The 21,173-nt window shown below is 42.9% G+C and overlaps 1 protein-coding gene across 1 annotated transcript in view; it reads left to right on the top strand.

The window, feature by feature from the left end:
- Positions 1-2,906: 2,906 nt before the first annotated feature.
- Positions 2,907-21,173, top strand: part of LOC127040944 (cytosolic phospholipase A2 gamma-like) — a 44,500-nt gene continuing 26,233 nt past the window's right edge. The window contains 6 exon segments of the mRNA XM_050935475.1: positions 2,907-2,943; positions 3,277-3,393; positions 8,315-8,466; positions 9,643-9,841; positions 18,941-19,058; positions 19,939-20,079. Coding sequence (XP_050791432.1) covers positions 2,908-2,943; positions 3,277-3,393; positions 8,315-8,466; positions 9,643-9,841; positions 18,941-19,058; positions 19,939-20,079 — 763 coding nt within the window. The 5' untranslated portion in view covers position 2,907.

Here is a 21,173-nt window from a genome sequence, read left to right as displayed (position 1 = left end):
ATTATAATCATAGGAGGAAATTTTCCTCCACAAAAGTTTTTTTCAGGTATTACCTTGTCTCAGGGAGATGGAACACTAGCTCAACAGAAGGTGAACTCAATTCAAAAATTGCCTATGCACACTGATATAATTTCTTTATGATCTTTTCTAGGATTGGTGGGATACTGTCGAGACTTCATTCCTAACTTTTCTTCCATTACAAGTCCACTGTACAAACTTCTGAAAAAAGGGATTACTTGGGCCTGGGTAGACCAGCATATGAATAGATTTGTAAAATTGAAGCAAGCAGTAATAAAAGCACTTGTGCTGACCACTCTCTCTCAGTGCAACTGAACTTGCAACAGTAGCTTCTAATGAGACGCATGGAAATTTAAGCCAATAGTCTACGACGCTAGAAGAATGAGCGTAGTAGAACTTAAATATTCCATTTGTGAAAAATATGTATTGGTTTCCAGCTAGGCTACCAAGCAGTTTGTGTTTTTAATTGGTTTAAACCCAATAGCTCTACTTTCCACGCACACCCTTCTCTAGTTCTTGCTTTATAATTGAATCAAGGATGGAAATCTGTCCAAGGCTAAACTGACAAACTGGACTTTGTTGTTGCAGGGAAAAGATATAACAGTGATCCGAGTACAGACCTTATATCCTTTGCCTCATGCCCTGTTGTATTCTGGGCACTCTGATATGTACCCATATGTTGATCAAGGGAAAACCTTGACCCAGTTTTTCACAGTAATATCTCCCAGAATAAAAATCACAGAAACATATTGCTTTTCCATTAATGAGTTCATCTGTTGTGATCAGAAGAAACCAGTACCTTCTTGTTGTTATTGACCCATGCTCCAAATGGATGGAAAAAGTTCCTCTTAAGGCAAATGTTGCTTTAGCCACAACCAAAATATTTGGAACAATGCTTCTCTCATTGGAAACTCTCCACAAGGATAGAGTCAGATAGAGGGGCACATTTTACTGGGTGAATGTTACAAGGTGTTTACAGTTGCTTGGAGTGCAACAAAAATTGCATAATCTATATAGACCGCAATCATCAGAGATGATAGAGTGAACAAATAGCATCATCCAACTAATGCTGTGGAAACTGGTAGATGCCAATGGATGGAATTGGGATATGCTGACTCCAGTCATTTAAATGACACTCAGGGCAACTCCAGATGCCTCCACAGATCATATATGCATTGAGATTATGACTGGGTGAAGAATGTGAATGTCAGAGCACCTTTTGTAGCATTCCAATGGCACACAGCTAGAGGGAATCAAACTGGAAATCTACCTGCAAGCACTGACAAAAACATCTTAATCTGATTCACTTTCAGGTTGCTGTTAAACTGGGAAAATACAAACAGAAGGCAAAAAAGTCTATTTTGATAAAGGTCAAAAAGAGAATACTTGGAAAATTGGAGATCAGGTGATGCTCCTGTCATATTCTGTATCAGAACATAATTTATTTAAATTAATTAACTGGACCATGAAGGTACTTATATACTGTCACGTCTCAATCTCCCTACAGGGGTATATCAGTGATGAGCAGGGAGGTGGTATTACTGATGTGTACAAGGCTTAATTCCTACTCTGTCACTCTGAGTGCAGAAGTTGGGAGCCCACAAGTATTCTAAAAATTAATACTGGCCACTCCAGACTTGTATTAAACTCTCAAGGTTACAGCTTTTCTCTGACCTTGGCTTGGTAAACACTGCCACCACCTAAATGCAAAAAAAAAAAAGACTTGCAAATTGAGTGTGTTCCTGGGGGCCTTCTGTCTGGGGTTCATGGAGCATTGTCAGCCAAGTTGTGTCGTCTCCAGCAGGAGACAGTAATCCCATCCCTTTCTCTCTCTCTCTCTCTCTCTCTCTCTCTCACACACACACACACACACACACACACACATTATTTAAAAGCAGAAAATCATCAGTGCAGATCCAGAGTTCACATTCTTCAGGATCTAGACACTCACACTCACATACCTGCTCACAGACACAATAACATATGTTCAGAAATGTAAGCTGAGCAAACTGCAGGTATGGGGACAGAGCTTCGCAGAATGCAATTAAGGGCTGGAGTTATCAAAGGAGCAGAGGGAATTCCAATGAGGTTTGTCCCCTTAACTTCTAGAGTGCTTCCTAGAGCCTGCAAGGGCCCTAAATTGATTTCCATATAAAATGACTGCTGTCAGTCTACCAGTTACAATGCCCTCTGCCAAATTTTCACAGGGAAGTAACTTTAAAATTAAAAGTCAGGTTGACACCTTGGCACTTGGGCTGAATAGAACCAGAATAAACAAGGCCCCAAATGGGGAATGTGCGCTGTGTCTATTTTCTCAGCTCTTTCTCTCGTCTAAAGGTTTCCAACCAGTGATTTACTGTTTCCTGCTCTCCCAGGCACACACCAAGATCAGAGATGTCTATATGGCTATCTCCGCACACCCCTCTCCCTCTCTCTCCCCCATATATACACTTTATTGGAAGGGGAGGCTTGGGAACATGAACCATCATCAATTTCTGTTGTAGCAGGAGAGAAATGTTATTATTAGGGACAGTGGGTTTTTATTGTTGTTTGTTTTTTTGTTTTAAATCTGAACCTCATCACCATCACCCATTTTTTCTTTCTTATTTGTATTTGGAAAGTGGGACCTCTAAACCAACCACACTCCATGTTAGCTTATTTTCTTTTACATTTCCAGGTGGAGATAGGATTTCAACTCCTAACTCCCTTAGACTCTTAATATTCCACTCAATATCCCTGTGGGACGATACTAAATGTTCCTTTTCTCTGAACCAGCCACAGAATATAACAGTTAGAGGTTGACTTGGTCCTCCCTTGGAGGCACTCCCTGACGAGTACATTTGTTACTGAAAAAAGAATTCCATGTCACCAGGAGCTCTATGGGGAAATATGGAAGAAACTATGAAAAGGTTTCAGTGGAGAAAGGTAAATAATTTGTCCTACAGAAACTTGTTTTGTTCGACTCAGAGTAGATTTCTTTCACTCTGACAAAACTTTCACAATTTTTGAATTTCGTTCAACCAGAGCCAACTTTATTTCCCAATTTCTGAGAACTTCAGTGAAGTGAAAAATCAGTCATTTGTCCATCTCCACCTGTAACCTTGGCTGAGGTTTCCAGTTATAGTCATAATATAAATGCAAAGAGTAAATCCTGGGAAAAAGCCAGGGATTGGTGTTATTTGTGCACAGTCCCCATGTCTCCACACTATGGTAGCCTTAGGAGAGATGAGATATTTTATTGTATTTTATTTTTGGCAGGATGGTGGATGTGTCCGACTTTCCCATGAGCTCTCAGCAGGTGAGAAAGAAGCCACTGAGAACAGAAAGGAAAAAGTCCTGGAGTGCCTCAAGAGCCTTGGCATTGCCCGTGATGAGGTAGGTGTTACCTGGGGCTCTTTCAACCCAAAGCTCTTGGTAAGTTTAGTCTGTGTGAGGAGGTGTCAGGAAATAAATCAGAGGAGACATGGCCATCCAACCAATAGATGGCTGGCACAAACAGGACAACACAAGAGTGCTTTCACTTAAAGCTAAACTTTACTTAGTCTCAAGCACTTACACACGGCCACAGCAAGTGAGTAAAACACCCCCAACCCTTGATAATTACCAAAGCTGAGTGTGGCTTTCAAGTGATACAGCGGCAGCCCGTTTGCTGCTGGGGAACAGAAGATGCATCTAGAGGGAGAGGCCAGTCCCGAAACGAGTCCCACCTGTCTCAAGCTTTTCCTCCTTATTTATACATTAGTAATTAAAGAAACCTTGTTAAGTAAGCAGTTTCAAGCAAGAGGTTCCTTCTGATTATTGATTAACCAGGTGTGGATCTTTCCAGAACTTTCAGCCTTGAGACCTCAATAGACATTCCTGAGACATATCCTACTCTTTGAAAACTCATGTATCAACAATTTTAACTCAATTCTTATCAGGAAGGATGTGGGGTCAAGCCGCCCTTTCGGTGGTATACTAAATCCCCCCTCCCCTTCTGCCTTGGTCAAGCTGAGACTTGCTTTTAACAGCTTTCTGACTAGCCTGTCTTTAACAATAAGCCATAGTGGTTTCAGGCACTTTACTGGTTTGCCAAAGACTCCCCATACTATAGGGGCCCATCATGCCTCTTGGCACTAAGGAGAACAATATAGGATGTTAGTCATGTGGATGGTGATTGAGGTGCCTGGTACAGTGGGAGGAAATGCCTTAAAAATCCAGCCCCATGGAGATGTTCCCCTTGAAATACAACATTCCCAAAGCACCAAGAAGGCAACCCATGGCTACAGACATACACACCTTATGTCCTTTGGCAGGCTCAAACTTGGGGGCCTTCAGTGCTAAAAGCACAAGCCCCTACCCCTTCAGCTGAAGGATCAGTAAGGGGCTTGCTGAGGCTAACCTCTAGAGAGCTGCATGCTCACATGAAGTCAGTCAGTGCTTCCTAATTCAGTCAGTGCTTCCTAAAAACCCTTTGCAGTGTGTGTGTATATAGCGCTGTGATTTTCAGGCCAGACAGAGCCTGCAGCAGAGAACAGATGGGAAGGGGAGATTAGAGCCATCACTGTAGTGCACAGAGAGTGTTAGAGGGACAGAGTTGTTTGAGCTACTAATACTTATCTGACTTATTACTAATATGAGTAATGAATAGTGACTATGTAACATACTTTCTACATATATCACAGCCCCCTCTGCTGGTTGAACCTTACAGAGGGCAAAATCCAACCGCTGCTGCCCACCCCCCATGGTTACTCTGTTAGCTGGCATGATGGAGAAATTTGAGGAACATCACCACTGCTTCTTCTTCACAGTATTCTTCCTTCATCTGAAGGGAAAGTGACCTGGGTGGTTTTTGGTGCTCAGGGTTTGGTAACCATTTGTAATGATGCTGTCTCTGGCAGGACACGACTAAGAGTATCAGTTCAGGACAAATTGCTTAGAGCAGGGCAGTTACAGCTCAAGGCTGGGTTTCCTTTATTATTAAGGCAAACCAAACCAGCCACACAGAGGCGACTTCCATCTCACCCCACTGGCTAACCATAAGTCGTACAAGCTATTCCCTTAGATGCTCCAGTTTCCCAGTATCACCACCAGTGCCACTCGTTATGAGGATGAATGGTTATTAAAACCAATACCTCAGTAAAAGATAAAAGGTTCTTTTGATCCCAAAGGACGAAGCCCTAGATCCAGGTCAATGTACAAGTCAGATCTTACCCACAAATCACACTGTTGCCAATCCTTTACAAAATAAAAACTAAACGTTTATTAACAAAAGAACGAAATATAGCTGAGAGTTAAAATTGGTTAAATGGAATCAACTACATACAGTAACGGCAAAGTTCTTGGTTCAGGCTTGTGGCAGTGATGGAATATGCTGCAGGCTTAAATCAAGTCTCTGGAGCACATCCCCAGCTTGTTCAGTCCTTTGTTCAGAGTTTTAGTTTATAGCAAGGTTCCTCCAGAGGTCAGAAACAGAATTGAAGACAAAATGGAGATGCTGCTTCTGACTTCTATAGTCCTTTTGCCATGTGACTTGTGCTTTCTTTGTTCCAACCACAAGTCACCCAGCACATGGCATGGAAAAACCTCAGAGTTTGGTCAATAGGCATGTCCCTGCATGCCTTGCTGAGTCAAAAGGTAATCTGACTTCTCTCAATGGGTCAAGTGTATAGCTGATCCTCCATAATGGGCAATCAAGCAGGTTAGGCAGTGCTGAGGCCATGTTGTCTGGGTGTCACCCAGAAATATAGCACAAGTTTGAAATACAGACAGTATAGAGCCAACACTTATAACTCTAAACACAAAAATGATACATGCATACAGATAGCACACTAATAACCAGCAAATCATAACCTCCTCATAGACACTTCACACGACAACCTTTGTGTAATATATGTTCCAAATATATAATAGTGGTTGCAATTTATGTCAATAATATCACAACTCAACTCAAAGTTGATGCAGGAAGGGATGATACAAACATCGCTGACTGCATCCCAAGAGGTCCCCATCCTTGGTTCTGTCTTACTACAGCTAGTATTGCTGTATAACAGAAATGGTTTAATCAAATCATGTTCAATAACATGATTGAAATTCTTTACAAACTCAATGTAAAACTTGGTTAGAAAAAGTATTAACCATTCATTAATTAACCACTAATTAATCATTAATTAATATTAACCATTAATTAATAATTAATGGTCTGGAGGATGGTGTGGATTGCACCCTCAGCAAGGTTGCAGATGACACTAAACTGAGAGGAGTGGTAGATATGCTGGAGGGTAGGGGTATGATATAGAGGGACCTAGACAAATTAGAGGATTGGGCCAAAGAAATCTGATGAGATTCTAGAAGGACAAATGCAGAGTCCTGCATTTAGGATTGAAGAATCCCATGCACTGCTACAGACTAGGGACCAAATGACTAGGCAGCAGTTCTGCAGAAAAGGACCTATGGGTTATAGTGGACTAGAAGCTGGATATGAGTCAACAGTGTGCCCTTGTTGCCAAGAAGGCTAACAGCATTTTGGACTGTATAAGTAGGAGCACTGACAGCAGATTGAGAGGTGTGATCATTTCCATCTATTCAGCATTGGTGAGGCCTCATCTGGAGTACTGTGTCCAGTTTTGGGCCCCATACTACAGGAAGGATGTGGAAAAATTGGAAAGAGTCCAGTGGAGGGCAACAAAATGATTAGGGGGCTGGAGCACATGACTTGTGAGGAGAGGCTGGAGGAACTGGAATTGTTTAGTCTGCAGAAGAGAAGAATGGGGGCGGGGATTTGATAGCTGCTTTCAACTACCTGAAAGGGGGTTCCAAAGAGAATGGATCTAGACTGTTCTCAGTGGTACCTGATGACAGAACAAGTAGTAATGGTCTCAAGTTGCAGAGGGGAGGTTTATGTTGGATATTAGGAAAAACTTTTTCACTCATAGAGTTGTGAATCATTGGAATGGGTTACCTAGGGAGGTGGTGGAATCGCCTTCCTTAGAGGTTTTTAAGGTCAGGCTTGACAAAGCCCTGGCTGGGATGATTTAGTTGGGAATTGGTCCTGCTTTGAGCAGGGAGTTGGAGTTGATGACCTCCTGAGGTCCCTTCCAACTCTGATATTCTATGATTCTATGAAAGGCTTTGCTAAAGTCGAGATATATCACATTCACTGCTTTCCCCATATCCACAGAGCCAGTTATCTCATCATTCAAGGCAATCAGGTTAGTCAGGCATGATTTGCCCTTGGTGAATCCGTGCTGATTGTTCCTGATCACCTTCTCTCCTCCAAGTGCTTCAAAATGAGGAGAAAAAATCAGTCCTATATTACAAGTTTGTCCAAACAAACAAATAAACAAACAAACACTTACTCCCATGAATTATTGAGAGCAAGGGATGTCAACATGGAGGACAGTAAAATTAGGAACCTAAATTGCTTAGTTGCTTTTGAAATGCCTTGTAGGCACTAATTTGCATCCCTGAAAATTCTGGTCTGTTGGTTGGAGCATAAGACGTTAAACACAAAGGAAAAGTTTCAGAAAAGTGCAACAGACATGATATACGGATATGGAATAGCTTCAGTATGAGGAGAGATTAATAGGATTGTGACATTTCAGCTTTGAAAAGAGATGACTAAGGGGGATATGATAGAGGTCTATAAAATCATGACTAGTGTGGAGAAAGTAAATAACTAAATGTTATTTACTCCTCATAACACAAGAACTAGAGGTCATAAAAGGAAATTAATAGGCAGAAGTTTTAAAACAAACAAAAAGAAGTATTTCTTCACACAGAGCACTGTCAACCTGTGGAACTCTTTGCCAGAGGATGTTGTGAAGGCCAAAACTATAACAGGGTTCAAAAAAGAAGTAGATGAATTCATGGAGGATAGGTCCATCAATAGCTATTAGCCAGGATGGGTAGCGATGGTGTCCCTAGCCTCTGTTGCCAGAAGTTGGGAATGGGTGACCGGGGATGGATGACTTGATGATTACCTCTTTTTTTTTATTCTCTTTTGGGCACCTGGCATTGGCCACTGTCGGAAGACAGGATACTGGGCTAGATGGACCTTTAGTCTGACCCAATATGGCTATTTTTGTCTTCTTATGAGTTTCAAAGGGCCCTGAGAGTTACGGGAATATGCAGGGTAAAACGCATTTGCTCTTGAGTCATTATGGGGCACCTGATAAGGAATGCTTCCCAACATAAGCAAACAAGTCTTGGAACTTGAGATTCTGTGTGAAATTCTTGAAAGGATACCAAGAGCTGAATAGCAGAGATGCCTCAGCATTGATAGTTCATTTGTCTTTCACTCTTTTCCCTCACCCAGGATACAAAGGATAACATGCCCAATATCACCATCTTAGGATCAGGCTGAGGTCTGCGGGCCATGATAGCCCTTCAAGGAACCTTGGTGGAGATGAAGAAGCAGGGCCTGTTGGATGCTGTCCTGTATCTGTGTGGGGTATCGGGTTCTACCTGGTAGGTGCATGTCAGCAGAAGTGAGAATGAGCCAATTTTCCTGAACAGAGTTGGTGCCCACTGGAGCATTCTTATTATTATTTATCTCTGTAAATTTTCAATTCCTTATGGGTGAGATTTTATCTAAGGGTATGTGTACACTGCAAACAGGGGGTATGATGTAACCGGCATAGGCATATCTGAGCTAGCTTTAACCTTGCTAGCTCAGACATCAATAGCAGTGAAGCTCTGGGGCTACAGCATGGGCTGTACAAGGCTGCCTAGGACCCTCAGCAACTCCTCACAGAGATCCATGCTTCTTCAGCTTCACTGCAATTGGCACTCATGCTAGCTTGATCAAAACTAGTGCATTTGCGTCTACTCATGCTGCGGTTACACCTCTGATTGCAGGGCAGACATACCCTGTGACTGACCCTTTGACTTGCATTCCTAAGTCACTTTTGGAAATCCCACTTTTAAGCAGAGAAGACTGGAAAAGCTTGCAAAGTGAAACAGAGCTGAAGTGACGTGTAAACAGGTCCCCAGTATTGAGGCTTGGGAGGAAGCAAAAAGAGTGGAGTTGTCAACGAAGAAAGAGATGGGGAAAGGAAAATCTTCAGAAACCTCTCTCTTTCTCGTGCTTGCTGAGTAGAACTTTATTCTGAGAGTCACCCCATTGAAGTGAACTAGGGTGGCAGAAAATGCGAAGGGTGTTCAAGGGTGACGTATTGAAATGGGTTCTGTGTGTGTATGTGTGTATGTTACCACTGCCTGCTGCTGGGAGGGATCAGTTGCTCCTCCTCATGTCATATACCTTGTACTCCAATGTATTTTGCCCAGTAGCTCAAGAAGGGCCCGAGCCCTGGGCTCTGGGTCACACTCAGAATGGCCTGATTAGTATGTTCACCACTGCCCTCTGTTGGGTAGAGTCACAATGATGTATGCATACATCATAGGGGTCTTGGCATTCAACAGAGGGTCTTACTCTATCCCTGTTATGGCCATACATTTCCCAGCGGCCGTGATGACAGACAGCCGTGAATAAAGTCCTTGTTAAATCACAGATTTGTTACAATGCCAGGATGATAATTAGAATTCCCTATATGAAAAATAAAAGGTATAAAGATTAAAAGGAGGAAGGGAATTCCCCATCCTATTCCCTTAGTCTCAGCCATATCCCTTTTGGTTCATTAAAAGGTGCATGTCCACCCTCTACAAAAACAAGGACTGGACAGAGAAAGTACAGGACTTGGAAGAACGCCTGTGTGATACACTTTCCAAATCTTCATGGGATCTTCATAAGGCATACTCTCTTGTGTGCCAGGCAGCTAAAGATGAACTCTTCTCTCTGACTGATGTCTGGGCCTCTTTCGTTGTCTATAAAATATTGAAGCAGGTGGGTTGCTGTGTAAATCCAGAGTTCCACTGAAAAGTCAATGCATTTACTTAATGTATCCCTCCCCCCCTTTCTTAAAAGTACTTGGTTACAAGAACAAAATCGTGGAAGTATAATAATAACTCCTGATGATATTTTCGAAGCTATTTGAACCCTCGGGCAACTTTGTAAATGTCAGCCTCTTCCCATAAGCTCTAAGAGATCACTGAGGCATTTGAGCATTTCTAAAGAGAGGACTTCAAGGCTGTGTAAGGTATTTGGATACCCATTTCCCATTAAAACTAGTGGGAATTTGGCCTCTAAATCCCTTAGGTGGTTTTGGAAATCTCACTCTAGCATATGATCCCAAAATCCTTGACTTTCCAGAATATGAAGAGAGCTAGAAGGCATAAAAGTCTCCATCACAGTCTTGATTTTTTTTAATACTAGGCTTTTCAATCTAGCAGAGAAAATGTCTAATACAAATCAATGGCTGGAAGCTGAAACTAGAGAGATTCTGACTGGAGAAAAACTGTATACATTTTAGATAATGGGAATAATAACTACTGGAACAATTTACCAAGGATTGTGGTGGATTCTCCATCATTGACAATTTTAAAACAGCATTGGATGGTTTTCTAAAAAATTATTCAACTGCAAATTTTGATTGTTTGTTTGTTTTTTGGTTGGTTTCTGGTCATTGTTGGAGGGTATGATAAATGAAGGGTGGAGAGTAGCTCCCTTCTATGGACACCCACTCAGCCAGTTAGCTATAAAATCCCTCTTAGTAGCTGTTCTCTACTTGCTTTACCTGTAAAGGGTTAAAAAGTCTCACTGTGATGCATAGGTAAAAGGAAGTGAGTGGGCACCTGTCATAAACAGATAGCTAAGGGTTTAATGTCTCTTTCACCTGAAGCACCTGACCAGAGGACCAATCAGGAAACCAGATTTTTTCAACTTTGGGTGGAGGGAATTGAGTGTCTAAGTCTTTTGTCTGTCTGCCTGCTTTCTCTGAGCTTTGGAGAAGTACTTTTCTACTTTCTAGTCTTCTGTTTCTAAGTGTAAGGACAAAGAGATCAGATAGTAAGTTCTATGGTTTCTTTTCTGTGGTATTTGCATGAATATAAGTGCTGGAGTGCTTTGATTTGTATTCTTTTTGAATAGGCTGTTTATTCAATATTCTTTTACGCAATTGACCCTGTGTTGTATCATCTTAATACAGAGAGCACATTTGTATGTATTTTTCTTTCTTTTTATATAAAGCTTTCTTTTAAGACCTGTTGAAGTTTTCTTTACTTCAGGGAAATTGAGTCTGTACTCACCAGGGAATTGGTGGGAGGAAGAAAACGGGGAGATCTGTGTGTTGGATTGCTAGCCTGATTTTGCATTTCCCTCTGGGGGAATAGGAAAGTACTTTTTGTTTCCAGGATTGGGAACAGAGAGGGGGGAGTCTCTCTGTGTAGTTTCACAGAGCTTGTGTCTGTGTATCTCTCCAGGAGCACCTGGAGGGGGAAGGGAAAAAGGATTATTTCCCTTTGTTGTGAGACTCAAGGGATTTGGGTCTTGGGGTCCCCAGGGAAGGTTTTTTCAGGGGGACCAGAGTGCCCCAAAACACTCTAATTTTTTGGGTGGTGGCAGCAGGTACCAGGTCCAAGCTGGTAACTAAGCTTGGAGGTTTTCATACTAACCCCCATATTTTGGACGCTAAGGTCCAAATCTGGGACTAAGGTTATGATATGGTGTGCAGCGGTTAAGGGATAGACAGAATTCAGAAGCCAGTAGGAATATTATATTTTTCTCTTCTCTGCTAAGGGCTTTTTAGCAGAGAGAGAAACAGTTGGTTTTTAAAAGGGAACCAGAGAGAATTTTTTTTCTCTGCTCTCTCTGGCAGTTTGTGGCTTGCATGTTAAGCAAGAAGCCATTACCAAAGTGTTAAGGGTCTTTTGTCATGCAATAGCCCTCCCATTAGGAGGCAAGTACCAGCACTTATATGCATGCAAATAAAGTGGTTTTTCTGGTTTACTTTCATTGAACATTAGCTAGAGAGAGAAAGGGAAAAAAGCACTGTTGCTAGGCAGACTTCAGGAGGCAACAGAGAACCTGCAGTGCAGAAGATAAACACCGGAGGGCACCCCAACCCAAGAAAACAGGAACCATGACTTCTTTTGAGTCAAAAATTGAGGCCGAAGAACAATTCAGAGAAGCTGAACACAGGCGACAACTGGAAATAAAACAAAAAGAGATGGAGATGAAAGAAAGAGAAGAACAGATCAAGAGGCAGCCTACCAAAGAGAACAGGCAGCCTACCAAAGAGAACAGGCAGCCAAAGAGGCAGCCAAGGAGGCAGCACACAAAAGAAAACTAGAAGAAGAAGAGGTGGCCTACCGAAGGAAACAAGCAGAAGAAGAGTTGCCCACAGAAGGAAGCAAGAAGAAGAAGAGGCCGGCCCACCGCCGAGACATGGAAAACAACAAAAAGAAATGGAAAAAACAACAAAAAGAAATGGAAAAACAACAAAAAGAGAATGAAGAGAAGGAAAAACAGAGAAAACATGAACTGGACTTGGTAAAAGCTGGGCTGCCTGTGCCAGCCAACCCTAACAACCTGGCGCCAAATATTGCTCCACAGCACAGGAAATTTCCCACCTACAAGGCAGGTGATGACACCGAGGCCTTCTTGGAAAATTTTGAAAGAGCCTGTCTTGGGTACAACATCCCCGAAGACCAGTACATGGTAGAATTGAGGTCACAGCTCAGTGGACCTTTAGCAGAGGTGGCAGCTGAAATGCCTAAGCTGCAAATGAATGACTATAAACTTTTTCAAACCAAGGCCAGATACCGAATGGGGATAACCCCAGATCATGCCCGTCGGCGCTTCAGAACCCAAAGTGGAAACCCGAGGTGTCATTTCCCAAACACGCCTACTACATTGCAAAAAACTATGAGGCCTGGATAACAGGAAACAACATTCAAACCTTGGAAGAACTGAACCTCCTCATACAAATGGAGCAGTTCTTGGATGGTGTTCCTGAAGACATCACACGGTACATACAAGATGGAAATCCCAAAGATATGGCTGAGGAGGGGGAGATTGGAGCCAAATGGATGGAACTGGCAGAAAGCAAGAAAGCTACTGTCAAGGGAACGATTACCCCAGGGGCACACAGACCATAAACCCTACAACCGAGGACAGCCAAAGACCCCACATACCACCCAAGTAAAGCCACAGATACCCTACCCTTCAACCTCACCAGTCTCCAGTAACTCACCTCGGCCCAGTGACCCATCAGATGGAAGATGCTTTAAGTGTAATGAACTGGGACATATCAAGGCCAAGTGTCCCAAGAACACCATGCGAGTGCAATTCATTACACCACCATCACACCAAAGATCCCCAGGCCCGGATGCCTCTCAAATACCCTTGGAGCGAAGGGAAAATTTGAGAGTGGGCGGAAAGATGGTTACTGCGTGGAGAGACACGGGGGCACAAGTGTCAGCTATCCACCAATCCTTCGTTGACCCCCAAATTCATCAACCCAAAGGCCAAAGTTACAATTTACCCCTTCATGTCACAAGCTGTAGACTTGCCTACAGCTCAACTGCCTGTCCAGTACAAAGGCTGGTCAGGAATGTGGACTTTTGCAGTCTATGACAATTATCCTATCCCCATGCTACTGGGGGAAGACTTGGCCAACCAGGTGAGGCGGGCCAAGAGAGTGGGAATGGTTACACGTAGCCAAACCAGGCAAGCTTCCAGACCCATTCCTGTTCCTGAACCGTCCACAGAGGCCCCGTCTGTGTTACCGGAGACCCAGACAGAGGTAGTGGACCCGGATTCCATGCCTACCACTGAAACAGCCACAGCATCTCCAGTCCCAGGCCCGGAACTGGAACAGCAACCAGCACCAGCAAGTGCAACCACATCTTCAAACTCAACGCCAGAGGGCGCCAGCGAGCCAGAACTGACAGAAGCAAAAGACAGCCATACCCAAAAGGCTCAGCCAGAGCCTGAAATACCCTCAGGTGCACCAGCGGAGAGCGGTTCACCAGCAACGGAAACAACCCCATCACCTACATCGCTTCCAGAGGGACCAAGCCCAAGTCCACAGTCTGAGGAAGAACTGGTGACCCCAGCCTCAAGGGAACAGTTCCAGACTGAGCAGGAAGCAGATGACAGCCTTCAGAAAGCTTGGGCAGCGGCACGGAGCACCCCACCGCCTCTCAGCTCTTCTAATCGATCCCGGTTTGTTATAGACCAAGGACTTTTATACAAGGAAATTCTTTCTGGTGGACACCGGGAAGAATGGCAGCCGCAAAAACAGTTGGTGGTTCCAACTAAGTACCGGGGGAAGCTCTTAAGCTTAGCCCATGATCATCCCAGTGGCCATGCTGGGGTGAACAGAACCAAGGACCGGTTGGGAAGTCCTTCCACTGGGAGGGGATGGGCAAGGACGTTGCCAAGTATGTCTGGTCTTGTGAGGTATGCCAAAGAGTGGGAAAGCCTCAAGACCAGGTCAAGGCCCCTCTCCAGCCACTCCCCATAATTGAGGTCCAATTTCAGCGAGTAGCTGTGGATATTCTGGGCCCTTTCCCAAAAAAGACGCCCAGAGGAAAGCAGTACGTACTGACTTTAGTGGACTTTGCTACCCGATGGCCAGAAGCAGTAGCTCTAGGCAACACCCGGGCTAACACTGTGTGCCTGGCCTTAACAGACATCTTTGCCAGGGTAGGTTGGCCCTCCGACATCCTTACAGATTCAGGGTCTAATTTCCTGGCAGGGACCATGGAAAAACTGTGGGAAACTCATGGGGTGAATCACTTGGTTGCCACCCCGTACCACCATCAAACCAATGGCCTGGTTGAAAGGTTCAATGGAACTTTGGGGGCCATGATACAAAAATTCATCAACGAATTCTCCAATAATTGGGACCTAGTGTTGCAGCAGTTGCTGTTTGCCTACAGGGCTGTACCACATCCCAGTTTAGGGTTTTCACCATTTGAACTTGTGTATGGTCACGAGGTTAAGGGGCCATTACAGTTGGTGAAGCAGCAATGGGAGGGGTTTACGCCTTCTCCAGGAACTAACATTCTGGACTTTGTAAGCAACCTACAAAGCACCCTCCGACACTCTTTAGCCCTTGCTAAAGAGAACCTAAAGGATGCTCAAGAAGAGCAAAAGGCCTGGTATGACAGACATGCCAAAGATCGGTCCTTCAAGGTAGGAGACCAGGTTATGGTCTTGAAGGCGCAACAGGCCCATAAGATGGAAGCATCATGGGAAGGGCCATTCACGGTCCAAGAGCGCCTGGGAGCTGTAAACTACCTCATAGCATTTCCCAATTCCTCACTAAAGCCTAAAGTGTACCATGTTAATTCTCTCAAGCCTTTCTATTCCAGAGATTTACAGGTTTGTCAGTTTACAGTCCAGGGAGATGATGCTGAGTGGCCTGATGGTGTCTACTACGACGGGAAAAAAGACGGTGGCGTGGAAGAGGTGAACCTCTCAACCACCCTGGAACGTCTGCAGCGGCAACAAATCAAGGAGCTGTGCACTAGCTTCGCCCCATTGTTCTCAGCCACCCCAGGACGGACTGAACGGGCATACCACTCCATTGATACAGGTAATGCTCACCCAATCAGAACCCCACCCTACCGAGTATCTCCTCATGCCCAAGCTGCTATAGAACGGGAGATCCAGAACATGCTACAGATGGGTATAATCCGCCCATCTACCAGTGCATGGGCATCTCCAGTGGTTCTGGTACCCAAACCAGATGGGGAAATACGCTTTTGCGTGGACTACCGTAAGCTAAATGCTGTAACTCGTCCGGACAACTATCCAATGCCAAGTACCGATGAGCTATTGGAAAAGTTGGGACGTGCCCAGTTCATCTCTACAATAGACTTAACCAAGGGGTACTGGCAAGTACCGCTAGATGAACCTGCCAAGGAGAGGTCAGCATTCGTCACCCATGCGGGGGTGTATGAATTCAATGAGGGTATGATAAATGAAGGGTGGAGAGTAGCTCCCTTCTATGGACACCCACTCAGCCGGTTAGCTATAAAATCCCTCTTAGTAGCTGTTCTCTACTTGCTTTACCTGTAAAGGGTTAAAAAGTCTCACTGTGATGCATAGGTAAAAGGAAGTGAGTGGGCACCTGACCAAAAGAACCAATGGGAAAGCTAGAACTTTTTAAAATTGAGAAAAAAAATCCCCCTTTATCTGTCTGTTGTTGTTCTCTCGGGGGCAGAGGTGGACAGAGCAGCAACTATGCTGTAAGAAGCTTGGGGACAGGTATGAAAAATCATCTAGGAAGATGCTATTAGGTTTATCTCTTTTTATTTCTTTATGGCTTTTGGATTCCTCTGTGCTAATCTCTTTTGTTTTGCTTGTAACCTTTAAACTGGATCTCAAGAAAGCTATTGTTGGTGCTTAATCCTTGTAATTGCTCTTTTAAAACCTAGAAATAGCCTCAATGTCCAGATGTATTTCTCTTTCTTTCTTTCTTTCTTTCTTTCTTTAAAATTTACATTTTTTTTTAAGAACAGGATGGATTTCTGTGTCTTAAGAGGTTTGTGCACATGTTTTAGTTAGCTGGTGGCAACAGATTATCTCTTTTTTTTTTTTTTCCTTTCTCAGATTTTCCCCAGGGTGGGGTTATGAAAGGGCTTGAGGGTACCCCACAGGAAGGAATTCCCATGTGCACCTTCCTGGGCTCCCAAAAGGGTTTTGCACTTGGGTGGTGGCAGCATCTACCAATCCAAGGTCAGCGAAAAGCTGTAACTTTGGGAGTTTAATACAAGCCTGGAGTGGCCAGTATTAATTTTTAGAGTCCTTGCAGGCCCCACCCTCTGCACTCGAAGTGCCAGAGTGGGGAATCAGCCTTGACAGAGGGTTTTCTTATAAACTTTTATTTTCAATTTACCTAATTTTTCAAGCGAAATAACATTCCAAAAGAAAACTTTAAAATGTTTAATTTCAAAACAGCCAAAATAAAGCATTTAAACTTTTTTACCATTTTTTCTCAGATGGAAGAATTCAACAAATTTGACCTGACTTCAAAAATAATTTCAATGCTATGAAAATGAATTTTAATTGAATTTACTATTAACTGAAAACCATTTTCTGCCACTGCTGCTCCCTAATTACTATTAATTTTGATGGAACTCAGGCTATGTTTACACTGGTGCTGGAAATTTAATTCTTAGTTCAAGGAGACATATACACTTGAGCTGTGATTTAGAACTTAGGTACATTCTCAAGGTGGTTATTCCCTCCCTCTGCTTCTGCTGCTTCAGCTACACTGATATTTTTATCATGTTAGTGCTGGTGTATCTCCACCTGGTAATCAGACCTTCCTTCTCCAGGATAGACATATCCCAAGGCATCTACTTGCTTAGGTGCTTTTGGAAAGTCCACTACGTGTCTAATTGCATCTTCAGGTGCCTAAATATTTTTTTTTAAATCTGGGTCGAATTGCCTTAGGTCTATTTGAAAGTCACAACCATGGACTGTAAATACCCTGTTGTTTGTCCATACAGTGCTGTGATGTTCCCCTCTGGTGTTATGTGGACTGGTGATCTGCTAGGTCACTCCAATCCTTGACTCTGGGAGCCAGCCTTACCCTGCTCTACTGTGAGAACCCCCACTCCTGGGTTGTTCACACACCGCCTCTGGCATGTAAGCTGCTCCTGGGATTGTGCAACCGAATGACACTAGCCAATATCTCCGGTCCCAGAAATAACCCTAGGAACTTTAGTCTTGCAGTGTCCAGTTATGTCCGCTGTACTCTGCACGCTTATATGAGTTTGTCAATTTATCAATGACATTGATATGTACCAGGCTTGTTATCCCAAGGGGAGTCTCTGACACGCTCCAGAACAAATGCACTGCTTCAAGTAAAATTAACAAGCAGTTATTATTAACTACTTTATTAACTACAAAGATAGATTTAAACTAAAGATTTTAAGTCAATTTGAAGTCAGATTTGATCAAATGAAATAAAAGCAAAACACATTCTAAGCTGATCTTAAAGACTAACAGATTTATTTGGGCATAAGCTTTCATGGGTAAAAAACCCACTTCTACGGAGGCATCAGATGCATCTGAAGAAGTGGGTTTTTACCCATGAAAGCTTATGCCCAAGTAAATCAGTTAGTTTTAAGGTGCCACTGGACTCCTCTTTGGCTTTGTGGGTACAGACTAACAAACATGGCTATCCCCTGATACTAAGCTGATCTTAACACTTTCAATGCCCTTACAAATGTATATGCTTTTCACCACAGCTGGCTGGTTGCCCTTCAGCCAGGCTCTCCCCTTTGATCAGCACTTCAATTGCTTGGTGGTGGTGGTGTCTGTAGATGTAAGTGGAAGACACTGGAAGAGGATGGCAAACGTCTCTCACTTTTATCATGTTCTTTCTTCCCTCTTGGCTTTGCCCCACCTTCAGAGTTAGGTGAGCATTACCTGGATGATTTAGTTGGTGTTGGTCCTGCTTTGAGCAGGGAGTTGGACTGGATGACCTCCTGAGGTCTCTTCCAACCCTAATCTTCTATGATTCTGTGATTCAACACAGACCCAAATTGACCAAAGGAAGGGGGGTGACTCACTTGAGACTCCAACAGATCCTTTTGTTGTTGCCTAGGCCATCATCCTTTGTTCCTGCAAGGCTGGGCTGGGTTCGTCCCATACAAGTCCTGATGAGATGTGAACTGCCTCTCCGCTCTTGGAGAGTTTTTGCCTGGGCTTATTTTAAGCCATAAAAACACATTTTCAGCCTCATAACTATATACATGCAATTATAAACTATAACATTACTATAACATTACTGTAACAACAATGCTCAGTGCATCATGGGCCTTCCAAAGACACCAACATGACAAAGTTTGCATTAGATACCACACAATCATATTATAAGGATGAACATGGGGGTGTAGGGTATTTCCACAAGGTACAGAACAAATGCACACTAGAATGAAAGAACAATGATGAAGATGATGATGGTCTCAGAAAAAAGGGTCTTTCTAATTCCTAGCCTGAACTAATTAGCCAGGAACAGAATTACTGGGAACATCACCAACATTTGTGTATTTCTGTGCTCATCAATTCTTAACTTTCCAGTATGATCAGACCACGTTATCTCAACAAGATGATGCCTCCACAAGTGGGACAAATCCTTATCCCATCTATGCGGCAGTGGAAGCAAAGATATCACATAAAGCAGATGAAAACAGCCCAGGTAAAACCATAACACACTGGTGATATTAGTGAGAGAAACCATGTCTGAAATGTCAAGTACTTGATGGAAAAATAAATATTGATGTTGCTTCTTGCCGTTTCTGCTACTGTAAACACTGCTAGGTGGAGTCACTATTTAATAGAACTGAATGCAATCTAACAATGTGTTTTTTTAGTCTAAAAATGGCCTTTTTAGAAAATGTGGTGGTTTTTTGCATAAACCTCTCACATCTATCTATCTATCTCATTTTTTATCAAGGATTTTACCAAAATGGTTATTGATGTTCCTCATTGTAAAAAAGCAAAAAACAAACAAACCAACAAAAACAAACAGGCTTTTCAGTAAATGAAAAATTCCCATAATTGTTTCAATTGTGACTTTGAAAAACATTTTCAATATAAATGTCTATCAGATAAGTTTGTGGTAAATTGCCCAATAAGGAACAGTTTCAGAAATGAAAAGAACTTGGAAAACTTCAGAAATGTTTGCTTTTTTTGATTAGCTCTACAGTTAAATATATCACTTTTAGATTTGACTCATTATGAGTAATTTTTTCTTGATACTTTTGGGTCAGAGTTAGAGATAGGTGGTTGGAGGGAGGGTGGAGGAAGGCTGTGCTGGCTCCACAGGCTTCTGGGATATCCAAGGACAGCACATGCTGGCCTAAAGAGGAAACACTAGATGGAGAAGGTCATCATAGCAAATGACTTGAAAATGATCACGGGGTGAAGAAACAGAGTGAAAAGAGAGGTAGGATTCCCTGTTAGAGCAAACAGAGTGGCCAGGGAATTGAGAAATTATTACAATCATCCAAGAAGGGGACAACAAGAAGCTGGCACTTGAAAGGGCCTTTTTAATAAACCCTATCTATGTTTCACAGGCACCTGGTTTGAATTCACTCCTCATGAGTCTGGCTTTCCTGGCCTAGGGGCATTTGTGTGCACAAAAGACTTGGGAAGCAAATTCGAGAATGGGAAGTTGAAAGATAACAGCAAAGAGAAAAGTATCTGCTACCTGCAAGGTAAGCATTCAAGTCCCTGATTCTCAGCCAATAGATAGATATGTATTGCAGATGTGTTACCCAGTGTTTTCAGAACCCAAAGGAGTGGTAACTTAACTGTTTCACACCAGGCATTATCAGAAATAAATCAATGGGAACACATCCATTTTCATCTGAGAAATGATTGATACAAGTAAGCGTGCTCTTAACTAAAATGACAATTTATTAGATTTAAACACATCCAAACATAAGCAATAGGTTTAGAACATCCCAAATCATTATCTAGAATCTGAGATGGTATTGAGTACTTTGCAGCAGGGTGGTGATGGCAAGGTGCTTCCCTTCAGGGGAGTATGGTGTCATGAAAAACATCTCTCTGGATAGCTGCAGAGAATTTCCCCAAAGTAAACTCTATTATCTAGCCCTCTTTATAACTAACTTTTACAAAATACATGTATCATAGTGACCCCTCCTGGGTCATCACTTCTCCCAACATCAATAAACTAGTTGTCAACTAACTTTCCTAACAAACTTAGTCATAATAAACTCCTATATTAAAGGCAGAAGCTGCAAACCTACAGCTGGTATATGATCTTGCCTCAAGAAGCCCTGTCTGTTCAAATTAACCCTTAACTATGTGGTGTTCTAGGTTTTTTTTTTTTTTTAATTCCTGATGGCTAAATGTACATAATACGATTGCATTTGCTTTAATCAAATTCTGGGGTACACGCACCCCTCAAATCTGGGGCAACAAATCAACCACGTTATTCTAATGCAGCGTGAGATCTATCTCATATTATAGACCTGTTAGGAATGCTTCCAGACACCCAGTCCCGTAGGTCTCATCCCGATTTCAGAGCACCCTTGCCAGTTGCTTGTACCTACTCAGCTTTCCTTCCCCCCATTCAATCTTCCTTCTGTACCCACAGCATAATTTCCACCTCACTCATGACATTCACTCACGTGTAATCCCCTTTGCTCACCCTTCTTCCACCATCTCATCCGTTTGTCAACCCACTTAGATCCTGCTGAAATGTTAGCATTCATATAGATTGCACATCCCATCCATGATCAAGATACCCATTTTACAGAGAAGGGAACTGAGCCACTGAGAG

Source organism: Gopherus flavomarginatus (assembly GCF_025201925.1).
Source record: "Gopherus flavomarginatus isolate rGopFla2 chromosome 11 unlocalized genomic scaffold, rGopFla2.mat.asm SUPER_11_unloc_2, whole genome shotgun sequence".
Classification (NCBI taxonomy): Eukaryota; Metazoa; Chordata; order Testudines; family Testudinidae; genus Gopherus; species Gopherus flavomarginatus.
The sequence above is the reverse complement of the archived record's forward strand: the minus strand, read 5'-3'. Positions and strand labels throughout refer to the sequence as shown.